The sequence below is a fragment of the Lytechinus pictus genome, chromosome 3, assembly GCF_037042905.1.
Source record: "Lytechinus pictus isolate F3 Inbred chromosome 3, Lp3.0, whole genome shotgun sequence".
Taxonomy (NCBI): domain Eukaryota; kingdom Metazoa; phylum Echinodermata; class Echinoidea; order Temnopleuroida; family Toxopneustidae; genus Lytechinus; species Lytechinus pictus.
The window spans coordinates 49693683-49715724 of record NC_087247.1 but is presented as its reverse complement, the minus strand read 5'-3'; the positions used below and the strand labels follow the sequence as shown (position 1 = coordinate 49715724).

The window sequence follows — 22042 nt, the reverse complement described above, 5'->3', positions numbered from 1 at the left end:
ACGATTAATTCCTCCCTGAACATGAGGAATTAGCATTGCTTAATACTATATAGTTTAGTCAAGTTGGTCCTTATTGTCAAATCTGTAAATAATGAAATATTATATAATACAAACAATAAGAAACAAAAAAGTGAGTGAGGGACATCATCGACTGTTTTGTGAAAAATAAGCGAAACTTTAAAAATGTCACAACTTTCTTATTTTACATCTGATTTTGATGAAATTTTCACCGTTATGCAAGTTTGATATTTCTCTATTTATTCAAATCAAAAATTTTCTGGGGTGGACTTGACCTTTAAGGTAACATGAATGGGAAATAATGGCTTTTAAGTTTTTTTTGTGATCCGATTAATTACCTTGAAATAACAAGAATTAGTGGAATATGATTTGTTATGAAATGGATCAGTGAGATTATGAGAAGCCAGGTTTGATGGAATATAAAACACTTCTAAATTGGTTGATCTTCAGATAACTGTGTGTTTTATTACAATAGTAGGGCTCTGTATCATAGAGTTTAATTGTGGAGTTGATTCTTATTAATGATCATACACAATAATACATGCAAAAAGTTGAAGAAATCATATCTCCAACAATCAATTGCTAAGCTTTATGTTACACTTACAGGGCCTCAGATGTATTTTTCTGATCCAAGATCAGAGCATCTAGATGTTAAGTAGCAATGGTATTGTCCATTTTACAGTGATATTTTGTCCATTTAAGTAATCTATTATAGTTAGAGTTCAGATATATATCTTTTCAGTTACAAGGAGTAGATAGTTTAAAAAAAAATACATGCATACTAATGCCTTCATCTTTGTTCCTCAATTATTACGGAGCAGATTGACTGTAGATAGACCAAAGCAAGAACCTTTGGTGTTTAGGACAGAGATCTTGACCGAGAATGCAATGGAAGCACAACATCTAGCCAGTGTACATGCTTTCTGGTATCTTGCAAAGGGACAGGTGAGATCTCTTGACCCATTCTTGAAAGAATGTCTAGATTTTGTTGTTTAGCCCAGTAACTTTTAACGCAGAGACCCAAGCATTATGAACCAACAAAATCTATATACTGAGAGAATTTTGATATCACCACTATTATAGGTTTCATTCATAGTTTTAGAAGACCTAATAAATATGACTTGGGTATATTTCAAAATTATTATTAATGCAAATTTCTATATTTTGACCATCTTAATATACTTTTGGTGAATTCATTTCATTTCAGATACAGTGGTTTTCACAGGACTAATGCAAATATAGAATAAGATTTCTGATGTTGCAAATTTGAGAAATTTAAGCTGACAAAATTTGTAAGTCGTAAAGTAATTCTCAGTCAATGCACTATAAGAGCTGCTTATTCAATTGGAATTGGTAATTTTCCCTCTAATTGTGGAAGAGTTTTTTGTATTTATTAAACTTTTATGCTCGTGGCCAATCCGACCCACATCCAGCCACACAGCTTGACTTAGCCTTCCTTTTCTAACCTCCTTCACATTGCATTGATTTTGAGTACATTTATATTATTCTGTATTGATTGTTAATCTAATGGATTTGTTAGTAATTTTCTCTGCTGTTTATGCATTTAATTATCTCTTTACATTGTGGTACGATATTTTTCATTAATTTTATTGTGATTATTAAGAGCAAACAAGAGTAAAGGAAATGACAATTTGGTGTTTTTATACAGTCTATCCACCAGCTTCTCCCGCCACCTTACCGTGATGTATGGCTGGAATGGATGGATGCTGAGGTAAAAGAAAAAGAAGAGACAACTGAAAGAAAGAATAAGGTGAGGAATGTCGAATGATAGCACTTTCAATTCCCTTCATTTCATTTCAACTTACTGCATGTAAACAGCAGTATTTTTGGGTGATTAATTGTAATATTGGACATTTTCACTGCAGTGCTAAGCCTGTGCTACAACTTGTCCTATCGACTCGTATTGTGATGTGCTGCTTGTAGTTTTGCCGGTATTCCAATTTGTGCTTGGTGCACAGTTTCAAAAATAAATGCACTGTAAAAGTTCAATGTAACAGTATGTATGTCATCCTATGTTTGATATCATTCGATCACAGTGCTTATGCATTTACATGGATGACAGCTTGCACATTTATTAAATTTTGTTAATTACAAACCATAATGCAGTGGTTTAAATGTAGTCTTGGGTTCTGCACTCATCCAAAGGTGTTTATGTACATTTGCCACTCTCCACTCAGGTCTAGTAAAAGGTTACCCAGTAGGAAGGAATTCCTTGAATGCTCGAGGGTCTGATCAGGATAGCCGTGCTAAAGCCAGGGTAATAGTATGCAGCATGTAGAAACATTTGGTATTAAGTGCTATATAAATGTTGCATATTATTGTTGTTGAGAAATGCCCTTCATTTTCCAAGAGGAAGCAATTATACCAGAGTGAATGGTAGATTAAAGGAATTCACTTCTTAACACCTTTGAAAGTTTTTTTTTTCATATATTTTCCATTCTAGCCTAGAGATCAATTTGTTGGGCAGTTGCTGAAACAGATCAAGTCATCCCAGTCAAGAAAGAACGATGTTGCCAAGTTACCAAACAAGAGAGAAGAACGAGGAGATGAAGATGAGGAAGAAGTAGATAGCTGGGAAGATGCTTGGGATGATGACGATGATGATGGAGGGAATGAGGTAAATAAGATGGGTCATTTCATTTAGAAATGAAAATGTAAATTTTCCTGGTTTAAGAGTGAAAGATGTGTATTGTGATGTTTTAGAAATTTCTGACTGTATGCAATATAATAGATCTAATTATGTTGTTTACTGTAATAACCCAAGCTCTATACTTATTTGAAGTTCTACACAATTCATAAGATGTTGTGAAGGGAAAAAAATTACTTTTGCATACTGGTATTCAAAGAAACAAACAACAAAATGTGGATGTTATTCCCCCCAAAATGTAATCGTTAGTGAGTTGGTATAATTGTCTTTTTACTTTCTAAATACAAATATGCTCTTACCTTATCTTTAAGATGTATAGGCCTAATCTGGTAATATCTTAGCAGATTTTTTCACTGTTCATGACCTGAACAGTTATTGTAAATGGAAATGATTGAATAGAAATTGTATGTATGATTATTTCATTGCAATTGTTGTTTGTTTCTATTGTGTATACCTTGAGCTATTTAGAAATATATATATTGAATAATATTTTAAATGAAAATCGAGATGAAGGCTACTTTTGTATGAAATAATTGATATCATTTTAGGCAAATGAACGGGATGCGAGGATTGAACCAAACCAACGGAAGGGACCTGTAGTAACAGACCGAACTTTGAAAAAAATCTTGGAAAAGAATGCGGTAAGAATCTATGCTTTTATGATTTGAAGTTGTGATATTTATCAGTAGAAAATACATTCTTTTAAAAGAAAGAACATCTCAAGCCTGAGAGGAACAAGAATCAGTGATGTATAAATTATTAATTGTTTAGACAGATATATACTTTCCTTTTGCTGGAAAAAAATCTGTAAATTCATCAGTCAATTATCAGTCTTTTTACAACTTGTTTCCTACAAACAATATTATAGAAGAAGGAAGAATGCCTGCATAGAAAGATTTTATCTCCCTCGCATTAGTTTTGGAGGGATTGTGTGTGTGTGTTTTAATATGATAGGTGAAAAGAATGCCTTTTGGTGAATTTGAGAAGGCTATAAAGTCAAGGAAGAGTTCTAAACCTGTGACTTGATTATCAGAAGAATGCTTCTCCAGGGTAAGCCGGAAAATACCAAGAAGGAGGTCTTTTATCCATCGAGGTTTTCATTTGAATTTTGGTGCATAAGAACTCATTCTTAAGTATGGAGTTAAGTTTGGTAATGTGCACTGTAAGCTTGAAGAGTTTTACTTATGGATTTAATGTTCTGTAGATCAGGGCTAGAGAGTGAAAGGTGTAAATACATAGTTATGAGCTGAGTGCATGTAGCTTAACATGGAAGTTTGTTATGTTTACCCCATTTCTATTGTCATGTAATTAAACCGATTATTAAATATCTGAAGTGAATAGAATTGCATAAATTTCCCAGTTTCCAAGAGCATATGATGAGTAACAAAACAAAAACAAGGCTCAATTTGTGCAATTGAGCATTAAGCATTCTCTCCCATATATAGAATACAACTAAACATCAGCGTTTACTAGAGGATAGGAAAACTCTTCCTGTATTCCAGCATCGAGATGAAGTCTTAGAGAGGGTGCACAAAGATTCCATCGTCATAGTGGCAGGGGAGACGGGGAGTGGAAAGAGTACACAGATACCACAATTTTTGTTAGAGGTAAGGATATAACTGATGATTAACAGTTAAGGAAGTGTTTTCACTGTAGAGATTAAATGCAGCAGATTTTCCCTCAGAAATCTTTGTAGCAATAGCATAAGTAGCTTCAGTCAGTCTTTATAGCAAGATATTTCAATTATGCCCATCAATCTTAGTTGGCTTCTCTTCACCTAGGTGTGTATCAGGTATCATGCAAATGATAAAGTTATGTGTATGGTATATAACCAAAAGAGTGTCATTCATTTAAACTTTATTTTACATTTCAAAGCAAGGGACATGATAATGATACCAATGATAACAATAATAAGAAATGTATTACATTTGTAAAGCACATCACATCAATACTTACATGCCGTGTATAATGTTACTGTCCTGTTAGACGTATTGAGTAAAACTTTATTGTGTTTTCTCTAATGTAGCTCATGAGAAATATCCATAACTGCATCACAATAATGATAATATACATGTATAGAATTTATGAAGTGTTTGTATTTGATTGCTTGTCTAATGGTGCATAATACATTACCCCAGCTTTATATTTCACAGCAGCTTATTTTTGAATGTATTTAAGAAATCAATTTAAGGCCGCCATCAATTTCAAGCTTAACCGCTCATGGTGGTGTTCTCCTGCATTCATTCATTCATTTTTTAAATAAAAAAGTGAAGTACATGTTCACATTGTTTTTTGTATTAATTATGCATTATGAATTTACTGTATATATTATGGATTATTTTGTATATTTCAAACAATGTAAATACATTTGATATTGTATTATTTTGAACACAGTAATAAAATAGAATAAAACAAAACAAACAAAACAAATTTTGTTTTTTGTTTCATTAAGGACCGTGTGTTGTCTGGCCATGGAGGATCATGTAATATTGTATGTACTCAACCTAGAAGGATTTCAGCCACTAGTTTGGCTAAGAGGGTCTCACAAGAATTGGGAGAGGCTGGACCTGGACTTAGGGTAAGTTGGGAAGAAAAAATTCAATTCTTAAATTTACCCCAGGGGCAATTGAAGGCCATCGTAACAATTTGTACCAATTGATTCCATACATCCAAACCTAAAACTTAACTTCAAAGACAATATTAATCTAAAACCAGCTCCACATATTCTCAAGCAGGGCAGTTTTCATAAAGCTGTTTGTTAGTTTCGCTACTGGTGTCCTGTTCTTGGTTGCTAAATAAGATTTCAAAGATTATAATTTGTCAAAATTAGATTATTGTGATAGGAGTTAGTTACTCCCATATTAACTAATCATATGTTCAGGCATGCATAACTCAAGAACTTTATGAAACACCACCCTATTCCTTAACCTAAATGTCTTCAGAGAAGTGAATTGTGAGCTACCGCTGCTGATCTAGATGTTAGGTCACTGGCAAAGTTATTGCTGATTAGTTATAAGCAAATAGAATTGTTCTTGATCTAGTAGTAATCTAGTATAAAAATAGTCAGGAAAATGAAACACTTGGAAAGACATATGTATTGTTTGTGAATCATTGTTTCTGATAGACTTATTTTTTTTGCAAAAGTAACTCAAGGTAAATTCATATTCAGATTATAATGCAATTGAATGAATATGTGACACCCCAAGTTCACTTTATCTTGTTTTAACCTCATGGAAACAATGTTTTAGTCCATATGAATTATTGAAATATGAATCTTTATTATTTTCTTTTGTAGGACTCTCTGTGTGGGTATCAGATACGTCTAGAATCTAGGCAGACAAAGACAACTCGACTTCTCTACTGTACCACAGGGGTTCTTCTACGTAAGCTGCAACTTGATCCATCGCTCAAAGATGTCTCACATATTATCATTGATGAGGTTAGATTCTCAAGTCATACTCACACATTATACATGTGTATTTGCAAAAGAAATCAAATCACTAATTTGACATACTAAGAAAAGTTAAGTATTAATATGAATTTGTTTATGGATTTTTTACAGAAATGGCAAAGTCACAAGATCTCAAATGGCTACGATCTGAAGGGGGTAATATTAGCACCACCTTCTGGGATTACAATTTCAAAATAGCCTTGGACATGATAGCTTGTCTTCTTGTTTTTATGTTAGAGGTATTTTGTAACACCTGCTAAATCAGTGATCAAGGTACGATATCAATCAATTTTCAAGGTCGTTATATAGGCCCATTTGGATAAAAATGTCTGATATGTCAATGACAACAAGAGTATGAAGTATCTCAATTTGAAAGCCACACTATATTTCTTTTCTCATGTCATAGGTTCATGAGCGCAGCGTACAGTCTGATTTCTTGATGATCATTGTGAGGAAGCTGGTTCAACAGCGGTCAGATCTGAAGCTTATTTTAATGAGTGCTACATTAGACAGTCAAAAATTGTCTGCTTACTTCTACCATTGTCCCATCATTAGCATCCCTGGTAGAACCTATCAAGTAAAGGTTAGTCTGCCACTATGAACATGGCAACATATTCTTGAATGCCTGATAGTAGATATATCAGTATCTGCTTTACTTGTTCATTTAGGAATGTTAAAAATATTGTAATATCTATATTGATTCATGTTGCAATATCGGTCATCTCATTTCATTATAAAAGTGAAAGCAAACTCAATGCGATGGAAGGAGCGCTTGAGTCAAACTGTACCATTTAGCTGGCACATTGCCTGCCCTGAATGGTGCCTAATGTGTTGGAATAGATGGGCTACTGAGCCATGATATCAATATTCATTACTTGAGTTCATTGAATTCAATCATAAATCTGTAGTGTGGTATTCTGACTTCTTACAACTGTCTGCTTTCCTTTACCATTGTTACATAAGATTACCGGTAGTCATTCTCCATGACAATGATTTGGGGTGGCATTCCAGAAACTATCATTTCGTTTTTCATAAAATTTGTAATTTCTCACCGAGATGAGAGACAGCTAGGTGTGTCACAAATCATTATTCTGTTATTGAAATGCAATGATTTTCAATTCATATTTCATCAATATTAGCTTTGATATACTTGCATTAGAAAATCTCCAGGTCAGTGTTGGTTTTGGTGCTGAGGTGTATTAAACTCAAAATCACAGCATGATTGGCAACGTCAATGTAAAATCTTATGCAGTCAAAATGGCAGAATATCATCATAGCTGTAGCCGAATTCAGTTGAGTGATGAGATAATATGATCAAAATTTATTTTATGATTGTAATTATAATCATTTTATACTTGTTATTACCAGGTGCATCATTTGGAAGATGTAGTGGAGGATACAGGTTATCAGCTTGAGAGTGATTCTAGGTATGCATTGAGATATGAGTCACTTGCTCAGGAAGACAAAACCACTGTTTCTGTGACAACTAAGGGTGGCAATTCACAACAAGTTCAGGTATTCATACAAGCTCTTCATTTACTCAATCAAAGCCTTGTTGCATGATATTGTTTTGGTTTCTATTACTAGAATAAAACTATTTTATTTTCTAACATCACAGTGGTTAGGGAATCTGTCCATACTGGTACACTTATTTGGAGGGGGATTGCTCTTTTTTCACACCAAGTGCTCTTTTTTAAGTGTATCATGTTGCTCTTTTTTTTCACAAAATTTGACATACTAAATTTTGTTTATTAATGTCAGATTTTTAAGTAAATTGCTGTAGATTGGATAGGATTGCATTTTTTGGAAATAAACTTGTTTTACAAACTTTATGAATGTTAATATCTACCCATTTTCTATTATTTCTTCTCAGCTCTCATGGGAAACAAATGATGTTGCTAATCTTGATGAGGTAACTTCTCTTATTTTTCTTGCAGAATTTTACATTATTTTTAGGATTGTCTACCTCTTTGTTTTCATGATCCTTGAAACAAATTTACTTCGATTTTAATCAGCAAAAGAAAAAATATAGAAAAGAATGCAGAGGAGGGAAAAGAAGGAGAAGTTGAAAATACAATGCAAACAAATGAGTGTAAAAGAAAGTGAATAAAAATCAATAGGTAATTCTAGGTTGCAAAATATATTTTAATTGAATTTCTATGAGAGAGTCGCATTGCCACATATTCATTTCATGTATCATTAAAATTTGTTCTTGACTTTGTTATTCATCTATTAGGTTTGTCCTGTTTCTATTTATGTGATGTGTTTTATTTCAAATCTCAATCTTGGTTTCATGAAAGCTTCTTTTAGTAGCTACTGAAATCATTCAGTGTGATTGGTTGAGAGCAAACTTGTCATATATTACATTTGTTAAGCTTTGTGAAAGAAGGTCCTAATTTTGTATGCATTGATACACATGTAGAGTGGTCTAGATGTGGAGAAGTACAGTAAGCGAACAAGACAGGTCATAACCAGGCTCAATCCGGATACAATCAACATGGACCTTATTTTGGTAAGTTAAAGTGTTTTTTTTTTAATCTAAATTACATATCTACTACAAATTATACTTTTTTGGTTGACTTTCTCTCATTCCTTTACTATATTTGTCTTTGTCTATTATGCTTTTCCACATACATGGTTGATTTATGTTGCATGCACTATAAATCTAATTTTTATTGATATTTTGTTCTGACAAATGAAGTGAAACAGAAACTGATTTGTCTTGGTCTTGATATTATGTGTACTATGTATTAAATATCATTTGAACTAAATCTTATTGATAAGTCAACCAGAACGCTTTATTTTCCCTTTGCTGAGGATATTGCCCATCAAAATTTTTTTCTGTTGTAACTAGTGACAAGACAAGGAAACTATGAATAAATTGCATTCATTCTGGGGTTATCAGCATACATATATGTATATACTTTTTTATCTTTAATCTGATACAGAATCAAGAGAATATCAAAGTTAGGAAAAGAAGGAAATTGAAGAAAAGAAATGAAAATATGATTTCCTCCTGTCAGGGCTATGGAATAGTTCTAGATATTATGATTATTTATTATAAGTAGATGAGGTGTAATCAATTTAAAATATGATGAAATGTTTAATAAATGATGAAAGAACTGTCACCGAGTAAAATATGAGCTTTCTTGAAATCCACTTCATTTTCTCTGTAACTGTAATGTGAGACAAATAATCATCTAAATAAAATTCATGATGTAACATGATATATTCTGCTTTGATGTTTTATAGGAATTACTAAGCTACCTTGAGCAGGTGCCTCTATTTCAATCTGTAGAGGGCGCTGTACTGATCTTCATGCCTGGCTTAGCCCAAATCCAACAACTCTACGAGCTTCTACAAGCAGATCCTAACTTCTCCAATACAGATAGGTATTACAGGATTGGCCTTACAGTATTCTACTTAAGATATCATAAATAAATATTGAGTGCATTTTGATAACATTCAAAGCTCTTGATTGATAGAGATTGATTGATAACATTTATTCTTTCATTTCAAATTCAACTAAAATTTACAATGCAAAGCAAAAAAAAAAAAAAGAAGATCTATCAGGGATGTGGTTGATTTGATGGCTTTAGTTATATCCAAGATGTTGATGGGGGTGTGCCACGACTGATGAGTGCTAGTACTAAGCAGCCAAGTAAACACTAGTAAATGCACCTACAGGTGCACAGGAGCAAGGGAATGGCATGCAGTGACATATAAATTTGAAGGCAGATTGAGGAACATTGCATATATCTTAAGCTTAGAAAGGGAGTCATCAAAATGGCGAGTCCACTTAATTTCCATATATACATGTACATGAGTGTCCTCCCTAGGAACCAACCCACAGTTGTCAGGAATGTGGTATGCTTTCTATGAAGTTATATTGTCAATGACCGACAAAATCTATTACTGTAATTTTGGAGTGAATTTGAGTATCAAGCAATTTTATGTCACAAGCAGCATTTTGTATCCTCTGGAAAAATGAAATGTAAATCCAATCATTATTATTTTGTTATGAATATCTATAACATGTACTTTTCATCGTCCCAATTCTTTTGAATCAACATATGATATGAATTAATCATGAATTTTGGGCCTTGTTTTGAGTATTTTGTTGAAACATTGGTTTTCATTGGTAGAGAAACTGACATTGATAATAACTTTGATGAAATTTATCTCTGAATCTCTGGTGTCTCTCCTCCCAGATACATTCTACTTGCACTTCATTCAGTCTTGTCATCTGACGATCAGAGCACTGCTTTTACTGTTCCTCCACCTGGTGTGCGTAAGATCGTCATAGCAACCAATATTGCTGAAACGGGTATCACCATTCCAGACGTTGTCTTTGTCATTGATGCTGGCAGGGTCAAAGAGAATAGGTAATATATAGTGTAGATATGAAGTATTGAAAAAATATTGTTTGTTTGAGATTAACCCCTTTTCTCTTGAATTAATGAAACACATGGGGTTATAACAAGGATCACCTGGGTCATATGTAATTAATGGGTTAAGGGTGTGCTCATTTATATAGTATCGGGGTGTAACATCAATTTTCTTTTTATGCATTTCAGCAATATAATGACAACATTATGATAGAGCATGATAAAGAACTGAAGAGGATTAGATACCTAGAGGCCCCATTGAAGTCAATGTAATTTGGCCTAGTTCATAATTGATTGGAACCAGACCAACTTACTCTGATTTCAATGGATCTATTAAAGTGAATATTTATACAGCCTATCCTAGGCCCCGTTGGACTGATTCCTTGCAGATTTGGGTGTTTTTTGTGATGTTCTGCCAAGGTATGGTATCATAATGCAGATATTGTTGCCATATACCTCTCATGTAATTACAAGCAAATTTCTGTTATTAAAGAAGCTGTTCCATTCCTTAAAGATTTCCAACCTGTTTTGAATGGCAGGTACAATGAGCGTAGCCAGATGAGTTCTTTGGAAGAGATGTATGTGAGCAAAGCAAGTGCAAAGCAGAGACAGGGTCGAGCAGGTAGGGTAAGGGAAGGCTTCTGCTTCCGTCTATACACCAAGCAGCGCTACGATGGTATGAGGTCCTTCACTCAACCAGAGATTCAGAGAGTGGCACTGGAGGAGCTCTGTCTGCATATCATGGTCAGTAGAAAGATTATATGATGAAAAGATTGAAGATGATGGTCTGTTGTATGAGAGCTTGTCCATATTGCATGACAGTTCCCATCAGTGATAACTCGATTGATTTCAATGGTAACAGTGCTCAGTTGCCATTCAAAATCAAGGATTTGATAGACGAGTTGCCAATGATGGCAAAGTGAACATTATGCAGCAGAGGGTTTGATTGAATGAAAACTTCTATGCCAATATGGAGACTTGTCACCAAAACATGTTGGGCGTATGATATCATTCTGTCCTTACCAATAAACAAAATTATTATACAAAAAAAGTATTTCCTACTGGTACTTTTAGAAGATGCATGTAAATTTTTAAGATATTTTCTTAATGAAGTAAAGAAAGAATTTGAGTAAAGTAGACTAGACTATTTACTTGATATTTATATTTGCTAAAACTCACAGTCATAAAGCCATTCACTTGATAGTCATAAACGATGACAAACAATTTGACAATCACCATCCCTTTCCTTATCTATGAAATCTTCCCCCTCAAATTGTTGGTTTTGTCAGATCCAGATTTTTTGTCAGGTAATCAGTAAATCAATAATATATGATTTGTTGTTACAAGTGGTTAAATCACATTTAACAAGAGTCTGTAATTTGAGACTATAGCTATGTAGAATTCTTACATTAAGATTAGGAGAGGTGATAAGAAACCCTAATTTTAATTTGGTGTATACTTCTTAAATTCAGAAATGCTCGCTTGGAAACCCTGAAGACTTCCTGCAGGCAGCACTAGATCCACCTCTCCCACAGGCAGTGCGTGCCTCTATGTCTCTCCTAAGGGAGGTTGGAGCATGTCTGCTAGATACCCCAACCCTAACACCACTTGGTCAGCATTTGGCAGCTCTCCCAGTCAACGTCCGCATTGGCAAGATGCTCTTATTTGCTGCCATCTTTGGCTGTTTGGAGCCAGTGGTGAGTTGAAAATGGATGTTAAGAGCTTTCGACTATCTAAAAAAGTATTTAAAAAAAGAAACAATATGCAAGTTGAATAAGAAGTTGGCTTCAATAACATTGTCTTTCATGTGTTGTGGCTTAATGTTTTTAGGATAAATATCTAGAAATTAATATTTGAAAAAAATCATATTCACTAAAGTGTGTTGTCTATGTATTGAATACTGTTTAGAATTATTTATGAAGCCCACTTAATTGAAATTGTCATTTAATTTGACTAGTTCAAAATGACAAGAGATTTTGTCTCATAATCACACATTCTCATACACACGTAAATGGGAATATTCTTGAATAATCCATAAATGAATTTAATGTAATATCTGTCACCTAGACACTTATATGCACTCTTTTTGATTAGCAACCTGACCATGCAAATACAAATGGTTTTATTGTATGTTCTATCCCTAGGCAGTTATTGCTTCAGCGATGACAGATAAACCACCATTCCTTGTGCCACTAGGGAAACGAAGCTTGGCTGATGCTGCAAAACGATCAATGTCTGTAGCAAACTCCGACCACATCACAATCTATAAAGCTTACTCAGGGTATGGCTATTTCAGATTGAAATATAGACATAAGTTCTGTTCATCAGATTATTATTTTTTTTTATATAAGTGATCAGAACTTTTGTTGCATCTCATGCACTATTTCCAGATTTATACTTGAAACTACACACAAGTGTTTGATCTGAACTTTTCAGCTGTTTTGGGGATCATATTTTGAAGATTCGTGTATCTGAGGAGAAACCTTTTGCATTAGACCCTTTTATCTTGGTACCTTCTCAAAATTACATGAAAATGAAAATTAAAGTGATTGTTTTCACCTTCCCAACAATTTGAATTCTTTACTCAATCCTATCATTTAAGATAGTAATAATGTCCATTCAAAGTTCTTAGAGATTATATTGTAATTATATACCAAAGTTTCAGGCCTATAAATGGGTATTTTAATAAGCAGGAATACTGTCCTTCTGTATTCCTGAATGATAATCCGGATAATTATTTATTCTATTGATCTGTAGTGCAAAAGGCCCAAAGCTCATGTTTGATAATAAGGCAGTGTAGTTAATATATATCTTAAAACTTAATTTTCATATCTTGAGAGATGGTGGTCTATTTCTGAGACATCACACTTTGCAGTAGTGACCTTAAACCTTGCAGATGACGGTAATATGATTTTGAATTGGATCAGCAGCGAAATTTCATATTTTGTTATGAAATTGAAATTCTATTGCTGATCGAATTACTTTTAAAAATGTGTTAAAAACATGCTATGATTGCATAAGAATAAATTCTTATGTAATAATAGCATGTTCTTATGTAAGCATTGAAATTTTAACACATTAGGTAATTTTTTCTACTCTTGCTTCAAAGGACAAGTCTACCCCAACAAAAAATTGATTTGAATAAAAAGAGAAAAATCCAACAAGCATAACACTGAAAACTTCATCAAAATCGGATGTAAAATAAGAAAGTTATGACATTTTAAATTTTCGCTTAATTTCACAAAACAGTTATTTGCACATCCTGGTTGGTATGCAAATGAGGAGACTGATGGCATCATCCACTCACTATTTCTTTTGTAGTTTATTAAATGAAATATTGTAATTTTCTCCTCGTTGTCAAGTGAAACGGTGATTGATTCCTCCCTGAACATATGGAATTAGCATTGTTTAATGATTCAGGCAAGAGAGTTAGACAAGTCAGTCCCTATGGTCAAATCTGTAAAAAATGAAATATTGTATAATTCAAACAATTAAAAAAAAAAAGAAATAGTGAGTGATGGACTTCATCGATTGACCCATTTGCATGTCACTGAGTTGTGTGTATCACTGTTTTGTGAAAAATAAGCGAAACTTTAAAATGCCATAACTTTTTTATTTAACATCTGATTTTGATGAAATTTTCAGTGTTATGCTAGTTTGATTTTTTTATATTTATTCAAATCAACATTTTGCTTTGGTGAACTTGACCTTTAAATATCCCCAGTACTGTCCTAGATGTATTGTCACATTAAGAAGTCCTATAAAGCTGATGTTGGTGTTGATTTCAGAGTGGCCATCCTTGAGGCATGGATAGCTGTTTAAGTGACACCAGAAATAAAATCCTTTCTCACTCTTGTTGGAAGTGTGCACTTGATATCTTAGTGTTACACTCTATACAGATGAGAGACATGTACATGTTTTGTTTTAGAAAGAACTATACTGTTCATTATGCACTTAATAAATACTCTTTATTATTATGTTGTGAATTAATGAAGGATCTAATCAATCTGACAAAAATTACATTGTCAATATAAGTTTATTATTCTCATAAGTAGTTACATAAATATTTGGAGCAATGATGAAAGCTGCACCTTTCAGTATAATTCTTCCACAGATGCCTTCACAAAAATGGCAACAAGTGGTTTATTTCCAAAGTTTTAGAATCTCCTTTCGAAATTAAGCATTTCATACATGTATATATTTTTCACGAAAAATATTGTTAATGAAAGTTTTGAAGTAGCTAAACTGATACTTAGGGACCTGTTTGAATTTGGTCACCAGATGAGACCTTGAGCCTGTAGTTTATAGTGTGGTAAAACAAAATTCATGCAAAGTTATGCCCTAGGACATCCCTATCAATATGAATGGTATCACCATGGCCCCATCTTATTAAAAGTTTTTATAAGAAAATCTCAAATTGTGATTGATTAGAATCCAATTGTTTATAGGTTTATTACCAGGAAGTTTTATATTGGGATTTTGAAAACCTAATTATTGTATGAGAGAAAGAAGGTGCATAGTCACAAGACAGCTATAAGTGACACTGTTGTTTGTCAGGTAATTTCATTGTTATTATTTATTTTTATATTCAGGTGGAAAGAAGCTCAGAGTAAAGGTAGATCTGCTGAATCTAAATACTGCCATGTTAATTTTCTGAGTAGGACAGCTCTCTTAAATATGGAGGTAAGACAAGTGAAGAATGTTGCCAATTTATCTTTGTCAATTCAACCCGATGATTTCACAGGAATCTAAGATATGTTGTAAAGGAGATGGCTCATCAGTGATCTCATCAAATTTTGTGGGTTACATTTGTTGGTTCTATAATATTTGAAGGGACTGTTTGGTTTATGATTTATTGATTAAAGATAGATGCTTTGAATCTATTTCTATCTCTGTTCGTATAAGTATTGTTTAAAAACTGGAAAATAAAATGAATTTCACATTTATCAATGATATGATACTATTTGTCATGAGAAAAAAAAAATTAAAAGAAATAAAAAGCTTATAACAAAATAACAAAGACATTTTTCCTTATAATTCACTTTGAGATATTAATTCCTCCTAAAGTAATCATGGTTTCTATTTCCTCTCCAATCATAATATGTATTGCATTGCAGAATGTAAAGAGAGACCTCATGCAGTTGGTCAAGTCTATAGGCTTTATTCCATCAACAACCAATCAAAATACTCCTAACTCCTCATTATCAGCAAAACAGAAGTCACTTTCATCCAAGATGGAGGTTCTAGACATCAGTAAGACTGAATCATCATCTGGATACAAAGATGTGTTCCCATTGACAACATCCAATACTGCCTTACTCAAGGCTGTTCTCACAGCAGGTAGTTATTTGATTGTATTCAGACTACCTCTTTACATCCAAAATTGCCTTTCTGTAATGGCATTTGTGAACTTAATGCTCCTCACCCACATCCTCAATTCTTTGAGCTCCTGTGCATGTCCAATTGTCCAGATTTTTGTGTGATAATAATATGTATATTCTATTCAATCTAGCTTTTGTTTGTTTGTTGTTGTTTTTTGCGGTTAGGGAGTAGGGAATATTTTTTGATGGGACAACTATTAGTCTTTTTTCTACATGTTGATAGGGAATCTAAAACAATGTTTGCTTGCAACTTGCGTTTCACTTAATTGTTTCTTCCACACTGGTAGTAAATTCTCTTTTACAATTTTTTTCTGTATCTTTGAAATTATCTTCTTCAAGAGCTTTGAATATATGGTAAATTTAGACAGTCGTATCAATAAATTCAAAGTGCTTCTAATGATTGAAAAGTGTTAACCAGTTAATTTGTTTTGTTGACTAGGTCTATATCCTAATGTGGCCAAGACAACCTATGAGCCTCCTGCACATGGTATGAAGGATGATGAAATAATATGTCGAGCTGACACCACTAAAGGACCTGTAACTGTTCATCCATCTTCTGTTAATCGGCAGCTAGGCACCAATGGCTGGATGCTATTTTCAGAAAGGGTGATTTTTCAAATTATTTATTTGCTATCAAACAGTAAAGCCTCTGTTCAATATTTGTAAGTCCTCCCGTAAGTGCCTGTCACTGTTCCAGTACATTACTACATTTTATTAATGTGTGCATCCATGAGCTACTAAAAATTTGATAACTTCAAAACTCATCAGATCACTGTCACTTCTCTATGCATACTTGGACCAAGTTTGGAGGTTTTGATCTGTCAGGAAAGGTTCTTTAGTTATTTTGAAAACCAAAACAGGACAGATGGACAGACAGATGGACAATCTGTAAACATACAGCCTTTGATAGGCAGAGACATGAACATGGGTTTCTGTTTTTTTGTCAGAAAATTATTTCTCAAGTCTGGAATGGTCTGAAAATTGGCTTTTTTAATACAGGCTTAGACCATGACCTAATTTTTTGTGCAGTTCAGAATATGGGCATAAGTTTAAGTTTACACGGTGAAAGCGTCAGTGAGGGCTTTGCCTTTAGCTCAGGCCTGTGGAACACTTCTTAAGGGAGCAAAATATTGAAATATTAATGAAATCCAATACATTATCTGTGATGCAAGTATGCTGTCTTTTGTCGAAAACAGGTGAAATTATCCAAGGTTTACATCAGGGAGAGCTCTTTGATAACCCCATATCCTCTTCTGTTGTTTGGTGGAGAGATAGCTGTTCATCATAGAGAAGGTTTTATTAGCATAGATGATTGGATTAAATTCCAGGTGAGTATTAGGGTAGCTGAAAGTCATGAATAGCTTTATTAAGAAGAAATATTGACAAGGATGTTTCCTATACTTGTTCAGTATAGCAAATGTTTGTTGGTGATCAATCAGTTTATCAGTAGGCAAAACATGTTGTGAGGGTGTGGGGGGTGGATAGAAGGCGGGCAGATGTGGATTGTGAGACAGTTTAGAGAAATGAAGGAAACTTACTTTTTTATAATGAATAAATTTTAGCTATTGTGATTAAAAAACATGCTTTTAGATTTCACCATCAAAGCAGTAGGGAAAACTTACTTGGGGGTATACCATGAAATCTTTTTTTTTTTCATGTAATATATTCTGTAGTTAACTATATAAATTTTTATTGATTTGGGGCTTAAATTTTGATTAGGGATAGGCTTCATTGTGTGTAGATTAAACAAAAAATATAAGTTTACAGTAGAAATTGATTACACTATAACAAATTGCATTTACTGTATTGTTGGTTACAGTGTATAGTGTAACAGCGTATAGTCCTTTCATCTAAGATCTTGTTGTACTTCCGTAGGCTTCCGCAAAAACCGCAGTCATCTTTAAAGAGCTTAGACTTCTACTCAATGTCTTCTTAGAGAAGAAACTTGCCAGTCCAGCTCTACAGATACAAGGTTTGTATGGAAAGAATTACAATTACTGTAAATTCAGAAATATTCGCAGTACATTAATTTTCGCGGCAAGATTGGTGAGCGCAAATTTATGAGTATCTATTTTAATGCATGTTTTGAACTGGGGTTCAATTGCGTGTATCGTTTTAGCAAAGAGACTGTATAATTTGACCTATAGAGGGTGACATTTAAGGAAGCAAGCTTATGCTCCAAAATCATATGCATTGCAGATCGCTATTTGACTTATGATTTGCTGTCTGATTGGTGAGTGTTTAGATTTGTTTAGTTTTCAAGAAGACGTCTTGTCGATTGATCCAAAGCACTTTGAATCGCCTTAGTCCCCATAATCCCCCCCGGTCCTTACCTGGTGCTTGGTCGTCCATACCAGCCTAGCACTGCCTCCGTTTTGCCTGCAATGCCTTCCCCGTTGTCCGCCCCGCAAATAAAAACTTGCGCTAAATGTCACAAAAGCTCATGATTTGATCAAACAACGCTGAATTACTAGAATTATGAGCAGAAAATACAATTTTGTTGCCTGAAATGTTAATTAAAACCAGCCACAGATGGAGGAAAAAGGAAGTGACTTAGTGATTGTGGAGTGTGCAGTGCGAATTCAAGAACCCGCGAATATATTTAATATTTTGCTCAGTCCGTGTATTGCAAAAATTAATCCTGCAAAAATAACAGCCTTTTACAGTAGACCATTTCCATTCAAGTGGACATCAGAAAGAGATGGGTATTGGGGTTGATTAGATTGGATGAATTGGACATGCATATTGACACCAAATAGGATTAGATGCCAGTTTCATGTTTAATTCAACTTATTATTCAACAAAACCTGGATTTCAATGACAAATTTGGTTTCAGAAAATTGTATAGCAGGGTGTCTATGTCAGAACTCCTAACAGTGAAGATAGATTTTATGAATGCTCAGGGGAGATACATGTACGTATTTTAGATCAATTTTACCTCAGATAAGATAATATTTTCATTTCAGTTTAATTCAGTGAGATAAATTACCCTCGAAGTATCTTTAAATTAGTATTCTGAGAATGGTTATATCTTAATTTTATCTCTCCAAGGAACACCCATTTATAAAGCAATATTCAATGAAAGGTTGTTTGATAGCATTTTCATCTTATTTCACCAATGGGCATTGATTTTATTAAATTCAGTGCACTTGCACTGTACGCTAAACAGGTCTTTAGAGGAATTTATTTTCTTTAAAAAAATTTACCAATACCCTTATGTTAGATGTCCTACCAAATCATTGTTCATCAAAAAGTGCTATATGAATCCAACATTATAATTATTATAATACGACTCAACAAAATTCTTTTGAAATATTTCATAATTCCACTGGAATGCTGATAGACTCCTCAATTATTATCATATTTTCCTTTGTCACCTAGAAATATGACCAAAATTAACCTTCCAAAAATAATTGAAACCCTATTTTGATATTATTTTCACTTCTCTTCAAAGCAATATATGTGTAAGCAAATTGTCTGCATAGCTATAATTAAATACACACTGCATGTTTCCCACAGGCACTGCTCTGCTGTATATATCATCTATAGACATGTGACATATAATTTGCTCAGTTCTATTTACCAATTTCATTTAAAAGATTTTTTTTTCTTTCGAAGATGTCAGGATACTGCCCCTGTTATAGAAATTATACCATGATAGCCAATAAAGGGATGGGTGTATAGAGTACCGAAGTGATGACGTCACAAAAAAACGTTTTTTGCATTTGAGAATTTTTGATACCATATTTTGGTAGAGCATGATGAAATACCTGCACTACCAAATTTTAGTGCAAGTTGGTCCATTCGGGGGCCTGAGATATGACCTCATGAATACATTATTAGCCCCATTGAAGTCAATGTGTTATTGGCCTGGTTCTAAAAGTTAGGAACCAGGCCAATAATACTTCAGTGGGGCTAATTATGTATTCATGACGTCATATCTCAGGCCCCAATGGACTGATTTGCACCAAATTTTGGTAATGGGGGTATTTCATCATGCTCTACCAAAATATGGTATAAAAAATGCTGAAATGCAAAATTTGAAAATTGATGACATCACACTTCGGTACTCTATTGTATTCAACAATAAAGTTTAATCTCTACCTATACCATTCATATATTTTAATAATCTACTTTCATCCCTCCCTACCCAAATTAATTGACTAGATTAATCATTTGAATCCATTGGTTTATGTATTTATATTCAGACTGAAACTATATCATGGTGTTATCTTTTTAAAGAGTTATTCATTTTACCCCTTATTTTTATATTTTGCAGATGAGGAGGTGATCAAAGCTCTACTGAAGTTACTCAAGTCAGAGAAGGCCAGGTAGCAGGAAAAAGAAACATCTAGCTTGAAGGACTTACAATGAAAAGAAAAATACAATATGTCCATGATAATCTGTTTGATAATAGAAAGTTATAGCTACATTTGACATCCTTTTCCACAAATATTTATAATATACTTTCTTGGACAATAAAGAGTACTTGACCCCCCCCCCTCAAAAAAACTAAACAATACTTTGCTTAAACTTTTCCATCCCAGAAGTGTTTCATAATGTGTATCCATACAATCAAGTGGAACATGTCAAAATTGTTTTTTTCAATTATTTATAGTCTTGTAGCTTAATATGTAGATGTTAATTAGTATCATATCAATAATATTTGCACAATTTAGAGGTTTTTTTTGCCCAGTTTTGACATTTTTTGGGGGTCTCCCATGCAAAGCAGAGATACTGTAGGCGCCACTTTTCCGACAATGGCGGTGGCGTCAACACCAAATCTTAACCGAAGGTTAAGTTTTTTAAATGACAGCATACCTTAGAAAGTGTATGGACCTAGTTCATGAAACTTGGACATAAGGTTAATCAAGTATTACTGAACATCCTGCCTGAGTTTCAGGTCACATGATCAAGGTCAAGGGACAATGAACTTCGACCATGTTGGGGGAATCAACATCAAAATCTTAATCGAAGGATGTTTTTTAAATGACAGCATAACTTTGAAAGTTTATTGGTCTAGTTCATAAAACTTGGACATAAGAGTAATCAAGTATCACTGAACATCCTGTGTGCATTTCAGGTCACATGACCAAGGTCAAAGGTAAATGAACTTTGGCCATGTTGGGGGTATCTGTTGAATTACCATCATATCTTTGAAAGATTATGGATCTGATTTATGAAACTTGGACATAAGAGTAATCGTGTATCACGGAACATCCTGTGCGAATATCAGGTCACATGACCAAGGTCAAAGGTAAATGAACTTTGGCCATGTTGGGGGTATCTGTTGAATTATCATCATATCTTTGAAAGATTATGGATCTGATTTATGAAACTTGGACATAAGAGTAATCGTGTATCTCTGAACATCTCATGCGAGTTTCAGGTCACATGACCAAGGTCAAAGGTCATTTAACTTTGGCCATTTTGGAGGTAATTATTAGATTGCTGTCATAAATTTCAAAGTTTATAGATATAGTGTCTAAAATGTGGATATAGGGGTAATCAAGTATCACTGACAAGTCTTAGGTCGCATGATCAAGATCAAATGTCATTTGTCAATGAACGTAGTAATGGTGTTTTTTGTGAATAATTATTTCATAGTAGTTTTCAAAGTCAGCACTGCTGCTATATTGAATCGCGTGATGCAGGTGAGACTGCCAGAGGTGCCAGATTATTCTAAATCTTGCATTACGAAAATACACCGTTTGGGGTTTCACCGCTGTTGGGGTCGCAAACTGCGGTAATAGACCCCATTTTTCGTTTGAAACTCTCATTTCTCATTTGAACATTTCCAAGCCCCGATAAACCCATCTTGGCCAGGTAATCCCCGTTGTCTCAATTTCACCTCCACTGGCCAGTAAAGCCAAGGACGAAATGATAAACAACAGCTGTGCTATTACGTAAGACTTCTCTGCCTGAAGAAGGAACTTCGGAATTAAATTATTGTCTTCGATATTTAATCACGTTTTCAAAGGCATATTGTATTCAGACATCCAATATTAGTCCTTTTTCAATTTCGAACGAAGAAAATCGACCTCGAAATAAGGAAAATAAGCGAATAAAAATTAGGTTATGCTTTGCATGCAGGGACTGCCCTTAAAGCGCTGCGCACACGATGCATTCACCGCGT

General features: G+C 33.8%; 1 protein-coding gene across 1 annotated transcript in view; it reads left to right on the top strand.

Moving 5' to 3' along the window:
- Positions 1-21108, top strand: part of LOC129257084 (ATP-dependent RNA helicase dhx29-like) — a 42732-nt gene extending 21624 nt beyond the window's left edge. The window contains exons 10-31 of the mRNA XM_064097265.1: positions 840-963; positions 1688-1789; positions 2483-2656; positions 3235-3327; positions 4132-4293; positions 5139-5264; positions 5982-6125; positions 6544-6720; positions 7506-7652; positions 8011-8049; positions 8560-8649; positions 9390-9529; positions 10349-10522; positions 11065-11269; positions 11998-12222; positions 12670-12806; positions 15118-15208; positions 15643-15865; positions 16346-16512; positions 17103-17234; positions 17782-17878; positions 20186-21108. Of these exons, the coding sequence (XP_063953335.1) occupies positions 840-963; positions 1688-1789; positions 2483-2656; positions 3235-3327; positions 4132-4293; positions 5139-5264; positions 5982-6125; positions 6544-6720; positions 7506-7652; positions 8011-8049; positions 8560-8649; positions 9390-9529; positions 10349-10522; positions 11065-11269; positions 11998-12222; positions 12670-12806; positions 15118-15208; positions 15643-15865; positions 16346-16512; positions 17103-17234; positions 17782-17878; positions 20186-20241 (3025 nt within the window). The 3' untranslated portion in view covers positions 20242-21108. The remainder of the gene's footprint in view (positions 1-839; positions 964-1687; positions 1790-2482; positions 2657-3234; positions 3328-4131; positions 4294-5138; positions 5265-5981; positions 6126-6543; positions 6721-7505; positions 7653-8010; positions 8050-8559; positions 8650-9389; positions 9530-10348; positions 10523-11064; positions 11270-11997; positions 12223-12669; positions 12807-15117; positions 15209-15642; positions 15866-16345; positions 16513-17102; positions 17235-17781; positions 17879-20185) is intronic.
- Positions 21109-22042: the final 934 nt, after the last annotated feature.